This window comes from Sceloporus occidentalis, unplaced genomic scaffold (assembly GCF_023333645.1).
Source record: "Sceloporus occidentalis isolate IW3139 unplaced genomic scaffold, rSceOcc1.0.p SCAF_377, whole genome shotgun sequence".
Classification (NCBI taxonomy): Eukaryota; Metazoa; Chordata; class Lepidosauria; order Squamata; family Phrynosomatidae; genus Sceloporus; species Sceloporus occidentalis.
Genome location: NW_028317357.1, coordinates 272,657 through 294,458, shown reverse-complemented (window position 1 = coordinate 294,458; position 21,802 = coordinate 272,657). Strand labels below are relative to the sequence as shown.

Here is a 21,802-nt window from a genome sequence, read left to right as displayed (position 1 = left end):
ATGGTAATATTTGTTCCTTTTTTAATCTCTTTTAGGTGGAATTTAGTTCTTGATGGTTCTTGGCTGCCAAGTCTGGAGTATCGTTCTGAGGTCCTCACCAAGTCCTAGTTCTTCGTGGTTGGGGACTCGATTAGCGCCGAGGACATGCACAGCACTGGACATTACGCTCGGCTCTCGTATCATTGATTGGCTCAGAATTTTCATCTTGTTGACCTAAGCGAGTAGATCAGCCCCTTAGAGAACTCAAACTCCCCACTTCTCGTTTTCCTTGGGTGGATATCTGGTGGGTTTCTCTCTTCGCTGCCCCTGGTGCCTTCTCTTCTGGTGAACTTGCCCCTGGAACGCAGCCGTCAAGATGATGTGCGAAGTGATGCCGACCATCAACGAGGACAACCGCCGGGGCTCCACCTACAGCTCCGACGATGCGAACTTTGAACAGCTGATGGTGAACATGCTCAACGAGCGGGAAAGATTGTTAGAGACGCTCAGAGAGACGCAGGAGAGCCTTGCAACGGCCCAACTGCGCTTGCGGGAGCTCGGACACGAGAAAGAATCCCTTCAGAGGCAGCTGAACATCGCGCTTCCACAGGTGAGAAACACGTAACCGACAACCCTGATATAACCTCATAACACTGTGCTGTGTAGTATCCCCCCCAACACCACCTTCCTTGGTTTTGGGAGAGACGTCATTGGCGATGATGTCATCTGTTCCAGAGTAACTGGAATATGATGTCATAGTGATCTTCCCAATACCCCAGTGTGTTCCTGGAGCCTCTGAGTAAGTGTGAAAAGCATAAGGGGGTCTTTAATCTATTCTATTGAGCCTGAAAAAACATGGGGCCCCTAGGCAGATTGCCCTCCTTATCCGTAATCCGACTCTGATTACAGCCCATACTCTGCCCCCAAGCAAACGCCTTTAGATGCATTTATGAAGCCCTCGTGCGTTTCTTGACTCATTATCACCCTTTCCATGACGTCTTCCTCGCCTCTCTCTCTCGGCTGTGAGTGGTGCCTGTGCCGGCACGTGATCCCCATCATCTGTCTTGTTGGATCCTCTGACGCTCTATTGCAAGGGAGGATTTTTATCTAAAGACATCTGACTGGCATCTCTTCCATTCCCAAGTCAAGGGTCCCTTAAAAGGGGGCTCTAGGAAACAAAGCCAATTCAAAAATAAATATATTTGGCAATAAAACTGTTGATTTCAATGTTTTTTGGACTTTCTGCTTACCCTTTTTTGCGCATTTTATTCATAATCACATTTTTATTTATTCATAATTAAATGGTAAATTGTACAGAAAAAAAAAAAAAAGACTCATTACCGGTACATTTACTCGTTTCTTCAAAGCTTATGTATAAATACTGACGCACACGGTATACGATTATGCTATTATAGAAAATACGCCATGGGGCTCCGCGGGACTGAGACTACTCAGGGGTGGGGTTTTAAAATGTGACATCATCAAGGTGAAGGAGGCATTTTTTTCTGTCATAGCCAGAAAAAGCCATTAAGTGATACCGTAGAACCACTCGGTGCGTCGGATGTTGGGATAACCTCTTTAACAGGTGGGATTTGCCCCTTTTGGTTAGCGTCGCCGCGCACGTCCGGCCGAATCCTGATATTTAGTATCTGCAGCTTGCCGACGGAGACCCGATTGGCCTCAGGGTTCTAGAACGCGGCTTTAATCTTCGGCACGGATGCGTTTGGCCGTCGGCCACTCGTTGGGTTCTCTGCATCCCAGGTACGCGGCCGACTAAAAATAGCAGTCAAGGCGCGCGCTCGCTTCTGTATCCTCGCCGGACCCGATTGTGGAGTACGTGGGTAGATTAGATTAGCCGAATGTGCGCTGAATAGTAATCGGCTCGCTTTTCCATCCCCGGCAGGAGTCTGAAATGCCCCGTGCAAAAAAAAAAAAAAGATTTATTCCATTGGCTGCTGGGAGAAGGGTTTCAGGCTCAACTCGCTCTCCAGGACTTAAGGGGTTAAAATAAATAAAGGAATAAATGAGACAAAATGTAACAAGAAGGCTCTTTTATGTTAGTTTTTTTTTTAGGTAGATTACACATTTTGCAACATTTTTAGATCTTGCTACATTCTATATCTTCTATAGAGAGGCTTCGTTTAAAGGGAAACCGTCCTCGAATGTTTAAAAAGGGTTAAAAGAGAAATTATACGTATTTCGGTGTGAAAAGGGACATGCGCAGGTGACTTCCGCTGTGTGAAACCCCCCCCGGAGGTCTCAATGAGAAACCTTTTCGTACAATTGTTTAGAATATCGCATTTTGTGCGGGCAGCCTGCTAATATTTTTATTATTAATATTTATTTCATTATATTTCTTGGCTTAATTTTGGTCCCAATAATGTTGGTTTTAATAAAATACAAAGTTTTTGGCTTTTATATATTTTATGTTGATGCCTTTTGGTAAATAATATATAATTATTGGGTATAAAAGTGTAAAGATACCAGTTTATGGCACGTCTGAGCTTTTTCACAGAGATTTTGCCTATGTACAATATATACATATATATATATTTAGGGGTCTCGGATATTAAATGTGTTGTTAAAGAGAGATTTGTGATGTCATGATTTTCTTTTTGCAGCGTGATAGAAGGTGAGAAGCGTAAGTATAACGCAGGCAGGATAGACAAGCGGTTGAGGCTCATACGGTTAGGGAATTTAAGAATTCCCGGGTTGGACCCCCAACACTATGAATTGCCAAAAGGGATGGTTTTGTTTTATGGCATTTAGTTAGAGGTGTAACTAAGGAGCTTTGCTAACACCTTTATGTCTTTATGAAAAATAATGTATTTTATTTACACATTTTCGTTATTAAACCCATTCCTAATGTTTCTAAGCTTATAATTGTAGCTTTTAGGGCAGTAGAACCCTGCGATACCCTCATACCCAGCAAAGAGGGGGCATCAGGGGTTTGGGTCCAACAAAGGACTGCCTCTCCTTACCAGGGACACATAGGAGGTATGACCTCATAAAGTTTAGTCGAGTTGATTACCCCGTGACATCACATGGACATCGGGCCTTGAGCTGCGGGATACGACAAGGTTTTGGACGATATTTTCACCTGTTACTACCTTAAGCCGGTCCCTGCTGGGTTACTTACCCTCTGGCGCTCAAACAGTTAACCTGTCACTGCTGAAACAAATGAGTTAATGGGCAGTAGGGGTAGTCTGGTCCCCCCCCCCCAAACTCACACACATTGCATGCAAAGAAAACACGGCATTAACATGAAGTCTCGGCGAGGTCCCAGGTTATACAAAGCAGGCAGTGTGCTCGTAGGGGTCTGCGTAAAGCCTTTCACACAGTCCCCCGGGGGGCTGCGGGGACCCGGACCATACACAATGCAGGCAGTGTGCTCAGCACCGCGCAACGCTTCCTCTCCTTTCAATGGACAGAAAATCCACTTTTTCCCCCCTCTCTTGACGCCTTTTTTTTTCAGTCTGGGGTAAACCACTTTTTTATACACTTTTAATTGGAAATATAACGGGGCTTGCTTGTATATCGTTAGTTCTGGAGGAGACGGTGTCCAGGTGGGAGTAAGATGGGGGTCCCTGACATCTATACCTGTGTAAGCCCTTTTTGTCATTAGATCTTCTCTTGATAATTGTTCTTGTTCCGTCGCTTGCAATCTGACACTTTATTTTTTTTTCTTTTTTCACTTTTCAGGAGTTTGCGGCGCTCACCAAGGAATTAAATCTTTGTCGGGAACAGTTATTGGAGAGGGAAGAAGAAATTGCCGAGCTCAAAGCAGAACGGAACAACACTCGGGTGAGTAGAGGGATTGCAGTAGGATCTCCGTCCAGAGATGGTGGTCCTTTCTTATCTTCCTCTCTCGGCCAAAGATAAGTGAACTCTGCCAAGCTCGCTGCTGCTGATGACCGCATAGTGGGAGTTGTAGTTAAAGCACCCAGATTGCCAAAGGAAGGCGTCCATTGTCTAGATTTATAAAGATCCGCGTGATATTCATCTTTAACACACGGTTCTCTGTTGTTTTACTGATAAATTTACAATGAAACATCCTCCAAACTGGTTAACAAAACCATAAAATTCAGCGCTGTTAATGCTGCTGTACAGTAAATCTTGTTTCTAACTTTTTTTTTTGATGACTTCACTCTCATCGAGCTGCCAGTGGAACTCTGATACATAGCTTTAACTCTGCCTAAATTATTTGAGCTGCCGCGCTGCCCCATCCTTAGTCTCTCTCAAGGTCAGTTCTCAAATACCCCAGACAGGGCATATTTTCCCTTTTTTTTTTTTTTGCTTTTTTTTTTCCTCCTATGAGCACAGATCAGGAACACAAACCTGGATTGGTCCACCTCGGCTTGTCTGAGATGATCCTGAACATGCACTGCTAGTGGGTCCTTGAGGACGAAGGTTAAAAGACCCTGGTGTTAGCATATTCCGTCAATAAAATATCTTCCATGTTGTTTTTCCTTGGGAGCTCCCCCCCCCGTTCCCCCGTGGTAGACGTAAAATAGTTAAGATACAGCCGCTGTAGGACGTAAGGTTTCTGTTCTTGTCAGAAGAACCAGATCCTGAATGATGGGAGAAGATTAGCGAAGAATTCCAAACAATGTCAGCGGCATTCCTTTTTCTACGCTTAGTGGAACTTCGCAAATTCTTTTCAAGGCAGCAAAGGGATTTATTTCCAGTCTAAGACCTTATAGGAGAAATTCCAGCTTTGGAGCCACAAGCAGATCTGTCACCAAAATCTCACCGGAAGTTCTCTATCGATCTGATACCGGTCGGTTTGAAGTCTATCGGTTGTCTACAAATTATCGACGTTTTTTATTGCTGTTTAATTTCATCTTAACTTTAGTAAGGCATGTCAATATAAAATAGGGGTTCTGTAGACTGGTGAATCTTCTGTAAAGTAGGGGTTCTGTAGACTGGCGGATCTTCTGTAAAGTAGGGGTTCTGTAGACTGGTGCATCTTCTGTAAAGTAGGGGTTCTGTAGACTGGTGGATCTTCTGTAAAGTAGGGGTTCTGTAGACTGGCGGATCTTCTGTAAAGTAGGGGTTCTGTAGACCGGTGAATCTTCTGTAAAGTAGGGGTTCTGTAGACTGGCGGATCTTCTGTAAAGTAGGGGTTCTGTAGACTGGGGGATCTTCTGTAAAGTAGAGGTTCTGTAGACTGGTGAATCTTCTGTAAAGTAGAGGTTCTGTAGACTGGTGCATCTTCTGTAAAGTAGAGGTTCTGTAGACTGGGGGATCTTCTGTAAAGTAGAGGTTCTGTAGACTGGTGAATCTTCTGTAAAGTAGGGGTTCTGTAGACTGGTGCATCTTCTGTAAAGTAGGGGTTCTGTAGACCGGTGCATCTTCTGTAAAGTAGAGGTTCTGTAGACCGGCGGATCTTCTGTAAAGTAGGGGTTTTGTAGACTGGCGAATCTTCTGTAAAGTAGGGGTTCTGTAGACTGGCGGATCTTCTGTAAAGTAGGGGTTCTGTAGACCGGTGCATCTTCTGTAAAGTAGGGGTTCTGTAGACTGGCGGATCTTCTGTAAAGTAGGGGTTCTGTAGACTGGCGGATCTTCTGTAAAGTAGGGGTTCTGTAGACTGGCGGATCTTCTGTAAAGTAGGGGTTCTGTAGACCGGCGGATCTTCTGTAAAGTAGGGGTTCTGTAGACCGGTGCATCTTCTGTAAAGTAGGGGTTCTGTAGACTGGTGAATCTTCTGTAAAGTAGGGGTTCTGTAGACCGGTGAATCTTCTGTAAAGTAGGGGTTCTGTAGACTGGTGAATCTTCTGTAAAGTAGGGGTTCTGTAGACTGGCGGATCTTCTGTAAAGTAGGGGTTCTGTAGACCGGCGGATCTTCTGTAAAGTAGGGGTTCTGTAGACCGGCGGATCTTCTGTAAAGTAGGGGTTCTGTAGACTGGTGGATCTTCTGTAAAGTAGGGGTTCTGTAGACTGGCGCATCTTCTGTCCAGTCAACAGAAAATGGATTCTACATCCATTTGATCTCATGTGTATGAAGGATTCCATCTGAGGTCCTGAATATGACCTTTAAACACCTTTTGGCTATATTTTTGAAACATGATGGTGTAACCTGTGCTTTCTGGCTCTGACGCTGCCGGCGTACGCCTCACCTGGTCAGCTAATGGAGTGAGGAACTTGATCTTCTCCCACCGCCATTGTATTTCCATGCTTCAGATCATCTTCTCTCACTGTTCCTGCGGTTTAAAAAAATTGATTATATGCCAACTGGGTACAGAGCGTGTGGCTAGGATTCCCTCTTGGCTAAGATCTAGGTTTAAAATCGAGGTGCGACATTGACAGTCAGTGACCGCATCGTTGTCTGCAAGCAAGCGGTGTTGGTCGCGTAGAGGAAGCAGCCCGCACCCTTTAATGCACGCGCTGCTTTTCAAAATCCATTGATCACACTTGAATTTATGAAGCCATTTTTGATTCTTTAATCCTTCTTTTGGTAAACTGGTCATTATGTTAGAACGAGGAGGGTTTTCACCTGTTGTGTAAATCTTAATGAATGTAAAAAACTTGTATGGCTGGTTCGTTTTTGAGATTTAGTTGAATAACGATGATTCCGTCGATCCTGTCACTGTAACGAAACCTGTCATTTTTAATCACATTACGCGGGGGCGCAACCTCAAGGCAGAGAGGTGCCCCATGTTATCTGTATAACGCACCCTGCTTCGTTTCTTCTATAAACGAGCAGGCATGGAGCTTTTACTCATTCCGCGATGTAGCACAACATCGGAGTTACATGCGTGTAGGGCGTGCTCGTCATGGTTAACGTGGCAAAATGAGGGACCTGGATGTGCTGTGTGCGTTGTCACCGTAAGATTACCTTGGTGAAGACCGATCGGGGAACTAGATGGGAGATTATTCTGAATTATAAAAAAAAAAAGGAACGCCAGAGGTGACAAATGTTAATGTATAGGGGTCCTGCTGTCTGAACGCTTTAACCGGGAGATCCTGCTTTTATTGTCCGCCCTTTGTCTGAAGGAGCATTGTAAGGGTTAACCCTTGGAAGCTTCCCCCCGTCTGACATTCAGTTTCGTGGCTCTTGGTATGTGTGGCCCTTAGGGCGTTAGCAAAGTTTGTGGGCGTTAAAAGCATAGGAACGTCTTTAGTCACAACCCACCGGCATGAAAGCCTGTAAAGTGGGCTCAGGTAGAGGGGGATCATTGATGAGAGGAGGAAACGGAGCGGGGCACCTTTTTAAAGGGTCAGAGACCCTACGCGAGTTCCCAGCTGTTTCCGCTTCAATCGGTCGGTGACCTGAGAGTCCCCATTGGCTGCTCCTGATGCTCCTCTTGGAAGCAGCCAATCGGAACGTCTTTTTCCCGTCTCGAGTGAGAGAGAAGATTGGAGTTTTTCCTACAGCTGCTTCTCCCAGAGGAACGCGGAGCGGCACTCCGCTCGTAGAATAATTCACACTAAAACATAATAATAATGATTTTTAAGAATGACTATTTTTTCCGTTTACCTATCGGTTCTACTGACATTATTCCCCCCCCCCCCCAATCAAACCCAAATATTTAGCGTGAACAATGTTGACTACGACGTGTTATTATAGGCAGCCGTCAGAACGTTCATTTCATACCAGGGCCGTGGCAGGATATATTCGACACGGCAACACCTTTCCGTGCCCCCCCCCCCCCCCCCCGTTTCTCTTTTTTTAACTCTCGCTCCCCCCCCCCTCCATCTAGCTGCTGTTGGAGCACTTGGAGTGTTTGGTGTCCCGGCACGAGAGATCACTGAGGATGACCGTGGTGAAGCGCCAGGCGCAGTCACCGGCCGGGGTCTCCAGCGAGGTCGAGGTCTTGAAAGCTCTGAAGTCCCTCTTTGAACATCACAAGGCCCTGGATGAAAAGGTAAAAAACGGGACCCTTTTGGGACAGCGGGTGTGAATTTAAATGATTTTTAATGATTAGTAAGGGGCACATTATTATTTCATGTATGGGCAAGACAAGCACGCTTTACTGCCTTGCTGTAAAGGCAGGTTGTATTCGGATTCTGTTAACCAGTTCTTTTTTAATGGCAGGTGCGAGAGCGCCTTCGTGTGGCCCTTGAAAGAGTGGCTGTGTTGGAAGAGGAGCTTGAGATGTCAAGTCAAGAGGTAAGCCTGCTCGGGCCCGTATGTTGGCGCCATATTTTTATACCTATAATGATTCATATTGTCTTATAGTAATACTCTGCGTTATTTTTTGGAAAGGGGGCAGGTTTTTATTTAAGTTCAGAGCCTAGGTTTTCTGTGGAGAGCCGGGTCTAAATCACCTCCCTCTTCCACAGTCTCTCTCACTTCGAGAACAGCTCGCGAGGAGAAGGTCAGGAATCGAAGACAGCAGTAAGGATGGAGACTCCCAAAGCTCTGTAAGTGGATATCCCTGGTACACGTCGGACATATCGGGGGGCACTCAGGGGAATGAGCAACACTTAAATCCGGAGTTGAAAGGCTGATTTTGAACAGAGCCAACAGCAGACGAACGTATTTTAGGAGACGGATTCCCCGGATCGCTCTGCTGCATTATGTTAGGCTCAAGATGACCAAGTCTGCCCAATTGCTTTATTTCAGTCCCTCCACAATGGCTCCTCTCACCTGGAGCTGCGCGGCAGCCGTGAATCTGAGCTGGAGGAGATGGTGGAGAAGCAGAGGCTGGAGTTGTGCCAGCTTAAGGAGCGACTGACCATGATGTGCCGACAAATGGCTGAACTGGAAGAGGAGCTTAACACGGCGCAGAAGGACCTCATCAAATCAGAAGAAGTCAGCTCCAAATTACAGCGCGACGTGAAGGAGGTGAGTCTGCGATAAGTACCGGAGTCCACTCAGATACCTTCAGGGCTCCTCAGATACCTAGAGCACCTCAAGGAACCATTTTTAGATGGCCCGTAGCATCGTGACATGGCCCAGCCATATGATGAGCGTCTGTAGGATCTTTGAGTAATGGAAAGTTTCCCCAGGGAAGTTCCTCTTACATCTCCCAGACCTAAAACTCATTTTGCTTACAACCAAATCTTCCTCTTTTTTTTTTTTTCTTTTTAGGCTCTGGCACAAAGGGAAGACATGGAGGAACGCATAACCACCCTAGAGAAGCGTTATTTGAGTGCACAGAGAGAAGCCACGTCCCTTCATGATGTCAACGACAAGTTGGAGAATGAGCTGGCAAGCAAAGATTCCCTCTACAGACAGGTAAAGGATCTAAAATATAAGATATAAGCAATCTATAGGCTCTGGTGAATAGATTTGGTATTGCCGCTATAGCACTAGAACATGCCCAGAGTTCTGCACCGAGTCAAAAGGGTTATGTGAATAATACCCCATGTTTTGGATGTCAAACCCAACCCTACGTAATAGATGGTGGACCCCAAGGTGGAGCGTCTAGCCTTTTTATGTATAAAACATTGAAATGAACCAAAATGATGGGAGTTGTAGTCCAAGGACAGCTTTAGGGATGCAGTTGGAGAACCATATTGTACAATAAATGGAATCCATGTATAATAAGGCTTTTACGGATGGGAGGAGACATTTTGGGTGAAACAACGTTGCAGCAGAGTCTTTACTGTGCTTCTTTTCATAGCGATTGGACTTTTTAATAGGTGCGTTGGAGTGTGACCTTAAACGGTGGTTTCCGGTTCATTGGCCTTAGATTGTGGCCTTTAAGTGATTGCCTCTGTGCTGCGTGTTATCGATCAGTACCTGTCCGCTGAAAGGAAAATAATAGCCCTTTCACATTAGAACGAATTGCAAAAGGCCTCTGGATTTATGGTCCGAGCGCCCTCGGGGTTGGGTCTCTGCCGGTTATCGAGCGCTTTATCTTTAGCTGGCTTGTGTATCCCAACGCAGAGCGAGGAGAAGAACCGGCAGCTACAGGAGTGGCTGGAAGACGCCAAGCAGAAACTGCAGCAGACCCTGCAGAAGGCAGAGACGCTCCCAGAGATCGAAGCTCAGTTGGCCCAGCGAGTGGCCGCTCTCAGCAAGGTACTTCAGACTTACAAGTTACTTAATCAGAGCGCTCTGCAGGGGAGGACCGGCGGGGGGTCCTTCGTTACACGGCCCGCATCAACGCTGTGCCGGTTCTTCCCTTTCAGACCGCCAGAGGGTGAGAATCCAAATCAAACCATAAATCTAGATACTGAGAGAGGCGGCCATCCTCAACCTAAACTTGGATCTGTGGTTAATAAGTAGTTTGGGATAACGTATAGATTTAAAGATGTAGGAGAGTTTGGATAGGTGTCTTCTAAAGTATTTACAGGTTTTAAAAATATAATTTATACAAGGGGTGGGAATAAACAGACATATTCAGTAAAATGACAAAAAGTGTGCCTCAGTCTCCATGGTCAGGATTTTCTGTAGAATAGTAGAAAATCACGCCGCCGGTAATGTATAATTATAAAATTGTCCCGTTCGGTTGTGTCGGCTTCAGATTACAGGTTAAATTTTAGGGTGTCCAAGTTTCCTGGTGTAATTTGGACCTTGACTTAACTCTCATCCATCTCCTTGCCGATGTCCAACCTTTTTGGATTGTTTGTTTGGAGAGATGTTATTTCTGTGGCTCCTCAAACATTCGCCCGTGTTGGGACCGATGCCGTAAGGGTGCTTTTCAATGGCGTTCTTCTGCGGCTTTGTCTTCATTGTGTCCTCGTGTGTCCAGGCGGAGGAACGACATGGAAACTTTGAAGAGCGTCTCCGGCAGCTCGAAGCTCAACTGGAAGAAAAGAACCAGGAGCTGCAACGGGTGAGTCCAAAAAGGCCTCCAGTTTGACAAACGATAGTAGAAGGCGGCTTTGCTCAGTCCAGTGGCATGGCTCATGGGCCACCTCCCCATGGTCTATAGCTGTTACTGGACTGACGCTCTGATATCCATGACATGGTTACTGTAGACCAGCGATGTCCACTTTCTGATGGGGAGGACTTTGTATCCTTGAAAAGTAGCCTCAGAGTCCAGACCTGAAGTTGGGGGTTCTACAAAAACCCTTGAGGGTCACATCCAGAAACTTCCAGTTAAAGGCTTCACTTACCTTCACCTCAACTGGGAAATGGCAGCTTGTCAGACCACCAGCTTATCCAAAATGGAGTTATCCAGTCCCAAATACAGTAGAGTTATGGTCTTTATTGCAAATTCATATAATTATAAGTATGGCTCAGAGTGAACAATGTGCTTCTGGAAACTATTTATGTACAGAAGGCTGTAAGTAGGTTTTCTTCTTCTGTATTAATACATTTGTCCCAATGTGGCCCACACATGGTCTCTTGTACAGGCTCGTCAGAGGGAGAAGATGAACGATGAACACAACAAGCGCCTCTCGGAGACCGTCGATAAACTACTTTCCGAGTCGAACGAGAGGTTACAACTTCACCTCAAGGAGCGGATGGGTGCTTTGGAGGAAAAGGTAGGCGTCCAAGCCGGCCAAAATGTAGACGCTGGGCAAACCATCCAGTATCTTCAATACTCTCCACCCAGCGCTTTCTCTCCCTAGCCTTCTAGACAAATACGGGAAACGGGAAAGGTTCACTATTTAGTTCCTGGAAACATGTTTTCAGAATTCCATTTATAATATTAGCTAACCTGGGTTCTCGGTGGGCTTGGAACAGCTCTGTTGGTCATTAAGTCGTCAAAATAATCCGACTCCTCTTCTGACCCTGTCTTCTTCTCCACCTGCGCTGTCGCCGCCACCTTTGTGAATTCGCCCACCCCGAAGCTCCTGAAGTGCCTGTCCTATTCTCATGTTCTTCTCTCTTCCCTTTGCCTGCCTTCCTTCTCTTAGAACACTCTCTCCGAGGAGATAGCTAACATGAAAAAACTGCAGGATGAGCTTCTTCTCAACAAGGTTTGTACGGGAACTTGCCTTCTTTTATTAGCTAAGTTCGGGTTTCACACACGCCCTCATTCTTCCTTCATACAGTGTTAGGGGTATGTCATCTATATAAGAGATCGGAAGGATATTAGGCAGCTATCTTATGAAGCGCTACGTTGTATCCCAGCCAACTCCTTCCATTTTGATCTTCCAGGAGCAACTGGTGACTGAAATTGAAAGGATGCAGTTGGAGATTGACCAGCTGCGGGGAAGACCTTCGTCCACGTACTCCAGGTGAATTCTTTTCTCTCTCGGAGACTATGTAAAAGGGTTCAAGGTAACGGCCCCTGGGCCATGTCCCAAAAAAATCCTTCATTCTCATTTCTTTAGGTCTCTACCTGGCAGTGCCTTAGAGTTGCGTTACTCTCAGGCACCAACTCTACCCATGGGAAGCCATATGGACCACTATAGCGGCTCATCGGTGATCCGCCGGCCCAAGAAAGGACGCTGGGCCTCCTTGAAGGATGATCCCACCAAGGTAATGAGCTCCTTTGGAGGCAGCGGTTTGGATAGGAGAAATGTGCGTTATGGTTAACCAATTTCTAAAACTCCAATTATTTTTCCGCTACAACTTTCTTTTCTTCTGTTCTTTCTTTCTGCTTCCTTTCTGGAATTCATCTTAACGTAAGTATTTATTTTTATATTATGATTTATTATTGGGTTTTTGGAGCTCATGTACTCTTAAAATTCTGATAGCGACTAGGTGATAACGGAGGCCTTCATCAAGTGTTTGGCTTGCCTCTCAAGGTAATAAATGGCGTATCACCCCTCCTCTTGTTATTACCGGGATGTTTTATTTTCATCTCAGATCCAAACTTTGGACGAGCAGGAGTGGGAGCGAGCGCAGCAGGCCAACGTGCTGGCAAACGTCGCCCAGGCGTTCGAAGGTGACTTAGACGGCTCCGATGAAGACGACAGAGATACCATCTTCAGCTCGGCCGATCTGCTGTCTCCCAGCGGCCAGACCGACGTGCAGACGCTGGCTATCATGTTGCAGGAGCAACTAGAGGCCATTAACAAAGAGATCAAGTTAGTAGACAAAGCCCTACCATGGGCATCCCAGAGCTCCAAATGATTTAGGCACCAGCACCTATCACCACGTGCTATTAAATGTATTAAACAATTAAGAAAAAGCCCCACATGTTTATATTTTAACATGGAAGTGAAGCAGGAATAGATGAGCTCCATCTCTGACGGCCGTCTTTACACATTTTTGGGTTGCCGGAATTTTAACCCGACCGGTCGACCTCTTTACACGTTAAGCCCACCAAAGGTCCTATTAAAATCTTGAATTTCTATTTTTGCCTGTTCTGTTTTCTCGTTTCTAAACCTCAATCTCACCCCTCGCTCCCCGCCCTCTGCCAGGTTGATCCAGGAGGAGAAGGAGACGACGGAACTGCGTGCCGAGGAAATCGAGAGCAGGGTCACCAGCGGGACTCTCGACGGGTCGCTCGGACGCTATCGATCAGCCAGCTCCATCCCGACCTCCGTGACCACCTCCACCCTGGCCAGCCCTTCGCCCCCCAGCAGCGGCCACTCCACCCCGCGGATCACCCCCCACAGCCCCGCCAGAGAGGGAGAGAAATTTGTACGTCTAAAAATCCATCTCTTTCCAGTTCTTTTTCAGCTGAAACCAAATGTTTTACTTAACGTTGTGCCAAAGGAATTTAGAGGCAATTATTCATTTCTATTTAAAGTTTAAATATCTTTTGGCTAATTTACCCATTTTTGCATTTGTTTTAGCTAATGTTAAAAATAGAAGGTTTTACCCCAAGTGTACAAAGATACAAAGTATTTAATTTCTTTAAAGAAACAACATGGTTACATTTTCCTGGGGTAATAACATTGATATTATTATTATTATAATAAAAAAATATAATAAATATATTATTTTTTATTAATATTATTATCATTTTTGGATGGAATATTCTGTAACACGGAGTATAAGATGAACTTCACCTGGAGCCGTTTACCTTTTAAACGTTGATCTTTTTAACTCTCCTAACCTGATTATGAATTAATGGTTTCTGGGGCTGGAATAATGAGCACCGGTAATTAGACGCCATGCGCCGACTTGGCGTGTTCAGGTGATATTGATTTAAGTGGAATCTCTAATTTATCTTGATAAATGAACCCCGCGGACCTCCATTATTCTCCAAGCAGCAGGAACCTGCCATACGGATAGCGTCAGACAGCGTGAGGCCTGTTAGCGTAGCGCCACCTCGTGTTCCTAAAGAGAACTGCAGGATATAAGCTCACGTTTCATTGTTTTAAGAAGATCGCGATACCCTTTCATTAGGCCGTTGCTTAAGGCTGGTTTAAAATTCAACTTTTGCCACTTTGTGCCTAAAAGAAACCAAATTTGTCTGTTAAAGGAACTTGAGGAGCCCATCATGATCCTTTAGTAAATCCACCCTACCGACATTCACAGAGTACGATGCCCACTCATGCTTTCACGATCTTAGAGGTCTCGTCTTCAGATGTAAAGATTCCAAACCTCTAAGGTCTTGAAAGCTCAGCGACTCTTTATCTTACTCTGTCTAAATGATTGCAAGCTTCTCCAACCGGTCCTCCTACCACCATTCCCATCACTGAAAAGGACAGGTCATGACCGTGGCGTCGGATTGCATGGCTTCAGTTGGCCGTTTTTTGACTTCCAGCTGTCCTCGAATATCTTTCTAGCAGATCGTTTAATAAAATATAACATTATGGGTTGGTAGATCTGCATCTTTGGTGGGGATTTGGTGTTACGCACCTGAGTAATAAGGCTTGGATTTTGCTTCATTGTTAATGCAGAATCACGTTCCCAAGGAAGATGGGCGAGATGAAAAGGCTTTGATGCAGTGCGAGACGACCCCACCGCTCACGCCCCGCGCGGTGCGGCTGGAACGCATGACGCAAGCCCTTGCTCTCCAAGCCAGCTCGTTGGAGGACGGGAGAGAGTCGCGGGCCAGGTATGGGTCACCGGCAGAGTCTCTGAACGTTGGGTTTGGAAGAGGTGGTGAGAAGACGCCATATCTCGCCATGCTGCGGTTTCACCAACAATCCCGCTTCGTTATACATAAAGCATGTTTTGGCAGGGTCCGCGTATGCACATCACCTTATTTCTAGAGGCTGTGGGTAAACGCCTGAGGGTTAATCCTTCTACGGCCAAATCCTGGCCATTCTCACCTTAACCTTTGCCGTTGTATGACGACTTAAATCTCCGATGACTCAAATTCTCACACATTATGGATTTTTAAGGGTTTTTTTTTCCACCATGATGACTGTTTTTTTTGTTTTTTTTTATCTGTTAGCCTGGGAGCTGACGGACTTGGAGGGACCAACAGCACCAGTCAAGATTCCCTGCACAAAGCTGCCAAAAAGAAGAGCATCAAGTCATCCATCGGCCGTCTGTTTGGCAAGAAAGAGAAAGGCCGTATGGGGCAGATGGGGCGGGAATCCTCCTCCCTGGGTGAGCATTTATTCCCTTCCTAGCCATCTTAATTTTAAATGTCTTACTGCCCATTGTAAACCTTCAGTGTCCCAGACACCCATGGGTGAGCACGTGGCCCAATCGCATATCAAATTGGTAAATTTAAAGAAGGGTAAAGCTGTCAGATTTCATCCGTCAATTTTTGTTTTAATGACGGATTGGTTACAAAAAGTATGGCATGAGCCTGGGGTTCTAACGCCATGCTGCCTCCTTCCGTTGCTCTCCGCCAGTTGCTTTTAATGGCAGATCTGGTGAGCTTTGCTTTTGGCCGATACCTTGTGCCCTGTCCTGTATTACGTATTCCCTGAGTTGACTTTTTTTCTTCTCTGATTTTATTCAGCTGGAACGCCATCAGAGGAAATGTCTCCTTCTGACCCAATGGGTCTCTCCAAGCTGGCAGGACCTGTGGACAAGGACCGTCGGAACAAGAAGAAGTGAGTGGCGGAATTCTTCCCGAGAACGTGCGATTTGTTGATACATCAATTAAACCTGTGTTTAGAATTCTCTTAGTGTCCAATCTAGAACTGTCTCGGGACCACCAACAGTATTACACTTAAATATAATACGCATGGGCGAGGAGGAACCCCAATGAAACAAACAAAAACGAACTAGAGTGCTCCTCGATCATCCTTGTTTGTGTATGTGTAGAAAAAAATAAATAAATAATTAAATATATACATATATATAATATTAAATATTTGAAGATATTACAAGGGGAAAGGGGGAAAATGAAGGAATATATGTTGTATACTCTAACAGAGTAAAGCTGCTTCTGACCACAAGAATTCTGATGCACATAGTCGTAAGCTATCTGTATCTGGCTCCATCTTTCAATGTCTTCGTGACTGTTTCTCACTTTATTTTGGCATATTTAGTTATTGGTATTCCCCCCTGTTTCTCCTCTAGACACGAGCTCCTGGAAGAAGCCTGTCGGCAGGGGCTCCCGTTTGCGGCCTGGGATGGACCCACTGTTGTTTCGTGGCTTGAGGTGTTTATTTTATTAATTAATTTGATTTATTAAATTTTATTGTAAATCACCCCGCAAGAACCACCTGTTTCTTTTAAAAAGCGAAAAATGGACTGTTGTGGATTAGGATACCCAGAAAAAAATACATTTTATCTGTGTGAACCTCATCAGGGTCCAAATAACATTTATATGTGTTGGACAAAAAATATTGCGAATGAAGTATCGCCGCACGGTATCCCAGGTTAAACGGCACATGGAGAGCAGCTGCTGTGGACTCCGATTCCCACGGCGTTCTCCATCTGTCTGCGGCTGCTATTGTTTCTGTAACTGTATATAAAATCTTCAGTACTAGGCCTTGGAGGAAGGCCCTTTAAAGGGTAAAAAAATTATATTTTTAAGTGTTTTAGCATATTTGATAGATTAAAAGACGACCCCCCCCCCCCCAATCTTCCGATCTTAATCAAAGAAAAAATAAAGGCCTGAATATTAGGCGACATTATTGCAAAAAAAAAATCAAAACCACTGTTTTTGCTTTCGTTGCTCTCCTTTCCCTCTGCTTCTTCTATTGCCCATTTTTGTTGTTTCTTCTGTCTTCTTTCTTCTTCCTCTTCTGTCCATTATGAGTTCTGTTATCCAGGTACTCCCGCGGAGCCTCCACGCTCTCCCTTTCCTCAGATTCGGAGGAACAGAATATTGCAGACAGATCTGCGGAGAAAGAGAGGTGCAGAAACTGTACATTTCTCACACGAACAACTGTCTCTTTGTCTCTTTTCCAGCTGTGGGTTGGGATGCCAGCCTGGTACGTAGCTGCCTGCCGCGCCAACGTTAAAAGTGGAGCCATAATGGCCAACCTTTCCGACACCGAAATACAGAGAGAGATCGGCATCAGCAATCCACTCCACCGCCTGAAACTACGTCTCGCCATCCAGGAGATGGTGTCCCTCACGAGCCCCTCTGCTCCAGCAACCTCCCGTACGGTAAGACGATGCGTGGGTAACGGGTGCCATATTGCTTTTGATTGTCAGCTGATGGAGCCATTGGTTCATAAGCAGCGCATTCTGGGGGCGTCAGCTGCAAATGTTTATTGCTTTGTTGCCATCTCTGTCTCTTTATTCTTGACGTATTTGTTTTATTCTTCTACAGTCAACGAGCAACGTGTGGATGACCCACGAAGAGATGGAAACCTTAACGGTGACCACTAAACCCGTAAGTCCACGTTCTACCCAACATTTCGCCTCCTCACCACTACGGTTATGCGTGGGATAGGATGACCAAGCCCAGGTTATGCGGTTAAAGCTCCGTTGTGTATGTTTCACATGTTCCGAGCTCAAGAGGAGCTTCACCAGGTCCCGCCAGGTCGATACCCAACTTGAAGGACGTCAATGACGTTCCGCGATTGTCCCGTCCCCAACCTCACGCATGGGGCTTCGGTAACGTCACACGTTAACCAAGTTGATGCATTGAGTTAATAATTGCCAAGGGCAATGCTGAGCGCTGTGAGCCGCAGATTGAGTGATAAATCCCCTGGATGTAATGTGAAATGAACACATTTTCAGCACAGCTGCATTGGAAGGGGATGGAACGCATGCGCACTTTCTATATTAACCCAAATATTCACATGTTACTAATAACTCCACTCTTGACTTTCTTCTTTTATCCTTTTTTAAACACTTTAACCTCTGCCAGGAGACTAAGGAGATCAGCTGGGAGCAGGTAGGCTGCGGTTTAGGAGGGACAGATTTCTATCGAGCATGCACGGAGTTAATATATTATCCATTTTATTCTCGAAAATATTTGGTGTTACCTAAGACTTTTAGTTTTTGCATGTGTGTATATATTTTATTTTATTATGTATATATATTTTATTATGTGTATGTCTTCATATTGAGTTTATCGACCTTTTATTTTCTTATTTTAATTGATATTCCTTTACATTATTTGACCTACGCTAAACATGCCAACTGCTGTAGTATCTTTGTTGAACTATACGTCTAGCAAATGTATAGCTCAACTGATACACTACAGCAGTTTCTTTGTGCACCACGAACCCAAAAGTATTTGCCGGCCACAAACTCATCGGGAGGCAGGCAGATGTCTTACGGTGCGGAGGTCTTATGGTTGGCCGAATCGTTGCGTGGGGCCCCCCGATATCACCCTCCGTTTCCTTCATCAGATCCTTGCGTATGGTGACATGAATCACGAGTGGGTGGGAAATGATTGGCTGCCAAGCCTCGGTTTGCCCCAGTATCGTAGCTACTTCATGGAGTCGTTGGTGGATGCCCGAATGTTGGATCACCTGAACAAGAAGGAGCTTCGCGGCCAACTGAAAATGGTGGACAGCTTCCACAGGTTCGCCCAAAATTAATATATACCCGTCCATCTATAAACTGCTCTGTGGTATTTTTTTCACCCTTGGTGTGTCCTGGTTTTCAGAGTGAGTCTCCATTATGGTATCATGTGCCTAAAGAGACTGAACTACGATAGGAAGGAACTGGAGAGGAGGCGAGAAGAAAGTCAGAACCAACTCAAAGGTAGGTGGAATAATTAGGACAATTAATGTGCGATAATCCCACACAAAGTGCTAATTAACATGCGGGGACTTTAATATTTAAAGGGAAGTCTCAGTAAAGAATTGGGAAAAGTCCTGTGATGGACTTGATTATCCAACATCCCACAAACGCGCCCCCTTGCATTAGTTAATGTCGTAACAAAGGGGGCAATATCAGGAATGGAAGGGAAGACAAAATAATTTCATATACCAAGAGCAGAGTAAACGGGAAGAAGCATTGCCTTTGTTCGGTTTGGGTTCCAATGAGAGGGGTCTCTGTGTCCCCCTGTAGATGTCATGGTATGGTCCAATGAGAGGGTCATGTGCTGGGTGCAGTCCCTGGGGCTGAAGGAATATGCCAACAACCTACATGAGAGCGGGGTACATGGAGCCCTCATCGCCTTGGATGACACCTTTGACTGCAACGACCTGGCTCTTTTACTACAGATCCCGACACAGAACACCCAGGTAAGAGGTGGGAGTGCGGCAATAACACAAAGTAACCCCGAAAACACTCGTTCCTAGTGAAAGGAGTTGGCTCGGAGACAGAGGGAAAGATTGTTAATTTTCGATCTCGCTTTACTGCCTTTGACTTCTGATATGTTGTCTTTTCACGTCAGGCTCGCCAAGTATTGGAGAAGGAATTTAGCAATCTCATAACCATGGCGACGGAGCGGCGACTTGATGAGGTCAGCAGTTTAAGAATGTTTGTGTGCACCCTGCATTACAACCCACGCCGGTTACTCGGTTATTCTCGTATAGCAAGTGCATGCAATCTATTACTCCCCCCCCCCCCCCCGCTGCGGCTGTCCCACTAATACACTAGAATTCCACCCCTGATCAGGGCCGGCCCTGGCCACCTGCCTCCGGCACTCGCACTTACTTGCTAGCTTAGGACAGAAGCCATATAATCTGCTGGAAATGTTTCTAGTGGAAAAATAACCTAGCGTATTGTTTAACGTTAAGTCGGAGATTATCAGCATTGTGGAAAACCATAGAAAACCTTTGTATAAACAACAGCATCGCCGTGGTATCTGCTGCCGCTATATACATATATGCGTAAATTGTTGGCGCTATATAAATAAAAGAATAATAATAATAATAATTTGAGATTCCTCTCTGCCTGAAACCTCTGCAGCCAAATAAGTTGTTTTTGAATTAAGAGGAAGGGGACGCAGGTCACATGGTCTTACATTCGATGACCAAAAGACGTGAATAATATGAGCTCCCTCTGTGTTAAAGGATGCCGCCAAGACTTTCAGCCGCTCTCCCTCGTGGCGGAAGATGTTCCGGGAGAAAGACTTGCGAGGAGTTAGTCCGGATTCAGCTGAGATGTTGCCGGCTAATTTCAGGACCGCGGCCGTCTCCTCCATTACCTCACCGGCTGTACAGCTCCGCAAGATGCAGTCTGAAGGTGAGCAAGAGCTGGACGCCGCCATATCAATGGGACCTTGTAGCTGGCCACTTTTGGCCTGGACCCTGGGGTGGGAAGGGCAGGACCATCTAGATGGGTATGCCAATGCCAACATTCTATATGTGAAAGTCTATCCCTATCCAGCGCATAGAGAAAGCACGGAAAGGACCATTCATGGTGGGGTGTCAATGGTGAGTGGTGGGGTGGCAATGTCCCAGTGCAGGACATTTTAAGAAATACTGCTATTTGTGGTCCAAGATGGTGCCCCTGGTCGAACCGGCCTCTGTGTCCGGTTGGAGAGAGAGACACAATGTAACAAAGTCTAAGCGAAGTCGCTTTCTTGTCTGCTTGTAACCGGATGCTGATTCTTCAGCACTTTCGTCTTTGTGTCTTTTCAGGAAGCACTTCCAGCAGCCAGCGCCCCGACAATGTCTCAGTCAGAACCTATTCCTGTTAATGCCGTCCAGACGCGGTAAGTGCGAGGTGGATGACGTTATGTGTGCAGGGCATAGCACAATAGCGCTTATTTGCCTCCAAAATGAAATATTTACCTTTTTTAAGTGCGGAGCCATCGAAAGGATGGTTTTAGATACAACTCCAAATACGTGACTCATAATGGCGGGAGAGAATCGTCGGACATGATGATAATTGACCCTTTTCTTTGTCTTCCATACTCTTATGTCCGCAGGCAACGTTATTGGGGCAATAAGGTCACTGAGCGCACTTTTATTTTTTCATTCAGTCGCTTCGCCAGACGGGCTTGGCATGTATGATTTTTTTCCCTACAATGGCACATTATCGCTGGGCCGGTCTGGACACAGCTCTGTCAACGCTAAAGGAATTGCGGAGCCAACAAGACTCTGAGACGTTCTATAAAACTTTTTTTTTTTGTGTTTGCTACTTGAAGTTGTCCACATGGACCCAGGGTGATACGTTTTATTACGTAAAAAACAAAACGAGCGACGCATGCTGGGAAAATCCACCTCCTTCCCCCTCGTACCCGTCTTCTCCAAAACTTTTTGTTGGATGGATGGACCTCTTTCAGCACTGAGTGGTGTTGAAGACCAAGAAGTATCTGATTGTGGGGGGTAACGATGGAAACAATGTTGATCTCCTATAACACGCTTAGAATTATGAGCTCTAGTTTCTGTTCAGTTCTTCTTGAGCTATGCAGATGGCCGCCATCCCCAACCAACCAACTGGAGCTTCAACACAAAGCCATGTTTCAGATGGTCCAGTAGACTTTTTAAATAGGGACTTGATGGCTTAAGATCGGTGTCAACATTGCTTTAGAATTGGATGAAGCTCGATACTCCAGAGCCCATGTTCCGTCTTCTACATTCTCTCTTTCCGTTCAGTAAGCTTTGATGGAAAATACGGCTACATTGACAGCAAAGGCATGGCAGGGAAATGATATGACCATCAAACCATATTATTTATTTATTATTTATTAAGTATTTTATTTTCACTGCCAAGCCGAGCGTCATTGCACAACGTATCACAATGCACACGTGGCCGGCTTCTTCTCTGAAGAACTTGCTGTTTCATTCGGTACTGATGGAGCAGGGT

At 45.5% G+C, this 21,802-nt stretch overlaps 1 protein-coding gene across 6 annotated transcripts; it reads left to right on the top strand.

Moving 5' to 3' along the window:
• Positions 1 to 355: 355 nt before the first annotated feature.
• LOC149273422 (liprin-alpha-3-like) lies at positions 356 to 20,690 on the top strand. Of its 6 annotated transcripts, none has more exons than XM_089506357.1 (28): positions 356 to 589; positions 3,682 to 3,783; positions 7,683 to 7,847; positions 8,018 to 8,092; positions 8,266 to 8,341; positions 8,526 to 8,770; positions 9,017 to 9,163; positions 9,818 to 9,952; positions 10,626 to 10,709; positions 11,233 to 11,364; positions 11,740 to 11,802; positions 11,984 to 12,063; positions 12,241 to 12,307; positions 12,659 to 12,858; positions 13,195 to 13,413; positions 14,619 to 14,783; positions 15,126 to 15,283; positions 15,645 to 15,738; positions 16,211 to 16,292; positions 17,048 to 17,248; positions 17,415 to 17,477; positions 17,958 to 17,984; positions 18,445 to 18,620; positions 18,705 to 18,802; positions 19,112 to 19,287; positions 19,440 to 19,508; positions 20,062 to 20,233; positions 20,632 to 20,690. In XM_089506357.1, the coding sequence occupies exons 1-28, from the start codon at positions 356 to 358 to the stop codon at positions 20,688 to 20,690; spliced, it is 3,564 nt and encodes a 1,187-aa protein (XP_089362483.1). The 6 variants fall into 6 exon arrangements, with proteins under 6 accessions (XP_089362483.1, XP_089362481.1, XP_089362479.1 ...); XM_089506355.1 differs by having other exon boundaries at positions 12,160 to 12,307; positions 13,195 to 13,417; positions 14,626 to 14,783; XM_089506353.1 differs by having other exon boundaries at positions 12,160 to 12,307; positions 12,638 to 12,858; positions 13,195 to 13,417; positions 14,626 to 14,783.
• Positions 20,691 to 21,802: the final 1,112 nt, after the last annotated feature.

Bases quoted from the DNA above. Each gene is read 5' to 3' on its own strand.
- LOC149273422 (XM_089506352.1), top strand. From the start codon at position 356: ATGATGTGCGAAGTGATGCCGACCATCAACGAGGACAACCGCCGGGGC. The intron at 590-3,681 runs GTGAGAAACACG...TTCACTTTTCAG, and splicing joins TGAACATCGCGCTTCCACAG to GAGTTTGCGGCGCTCACCAA. The intron at 10,710-11,232 runs GTGAGTCCAAAA...TCTCTTGTACAG, and splicing joins AGAACCAGGAGCTGCAACGG to GCTCGTCAGAGGGAGAAGAT.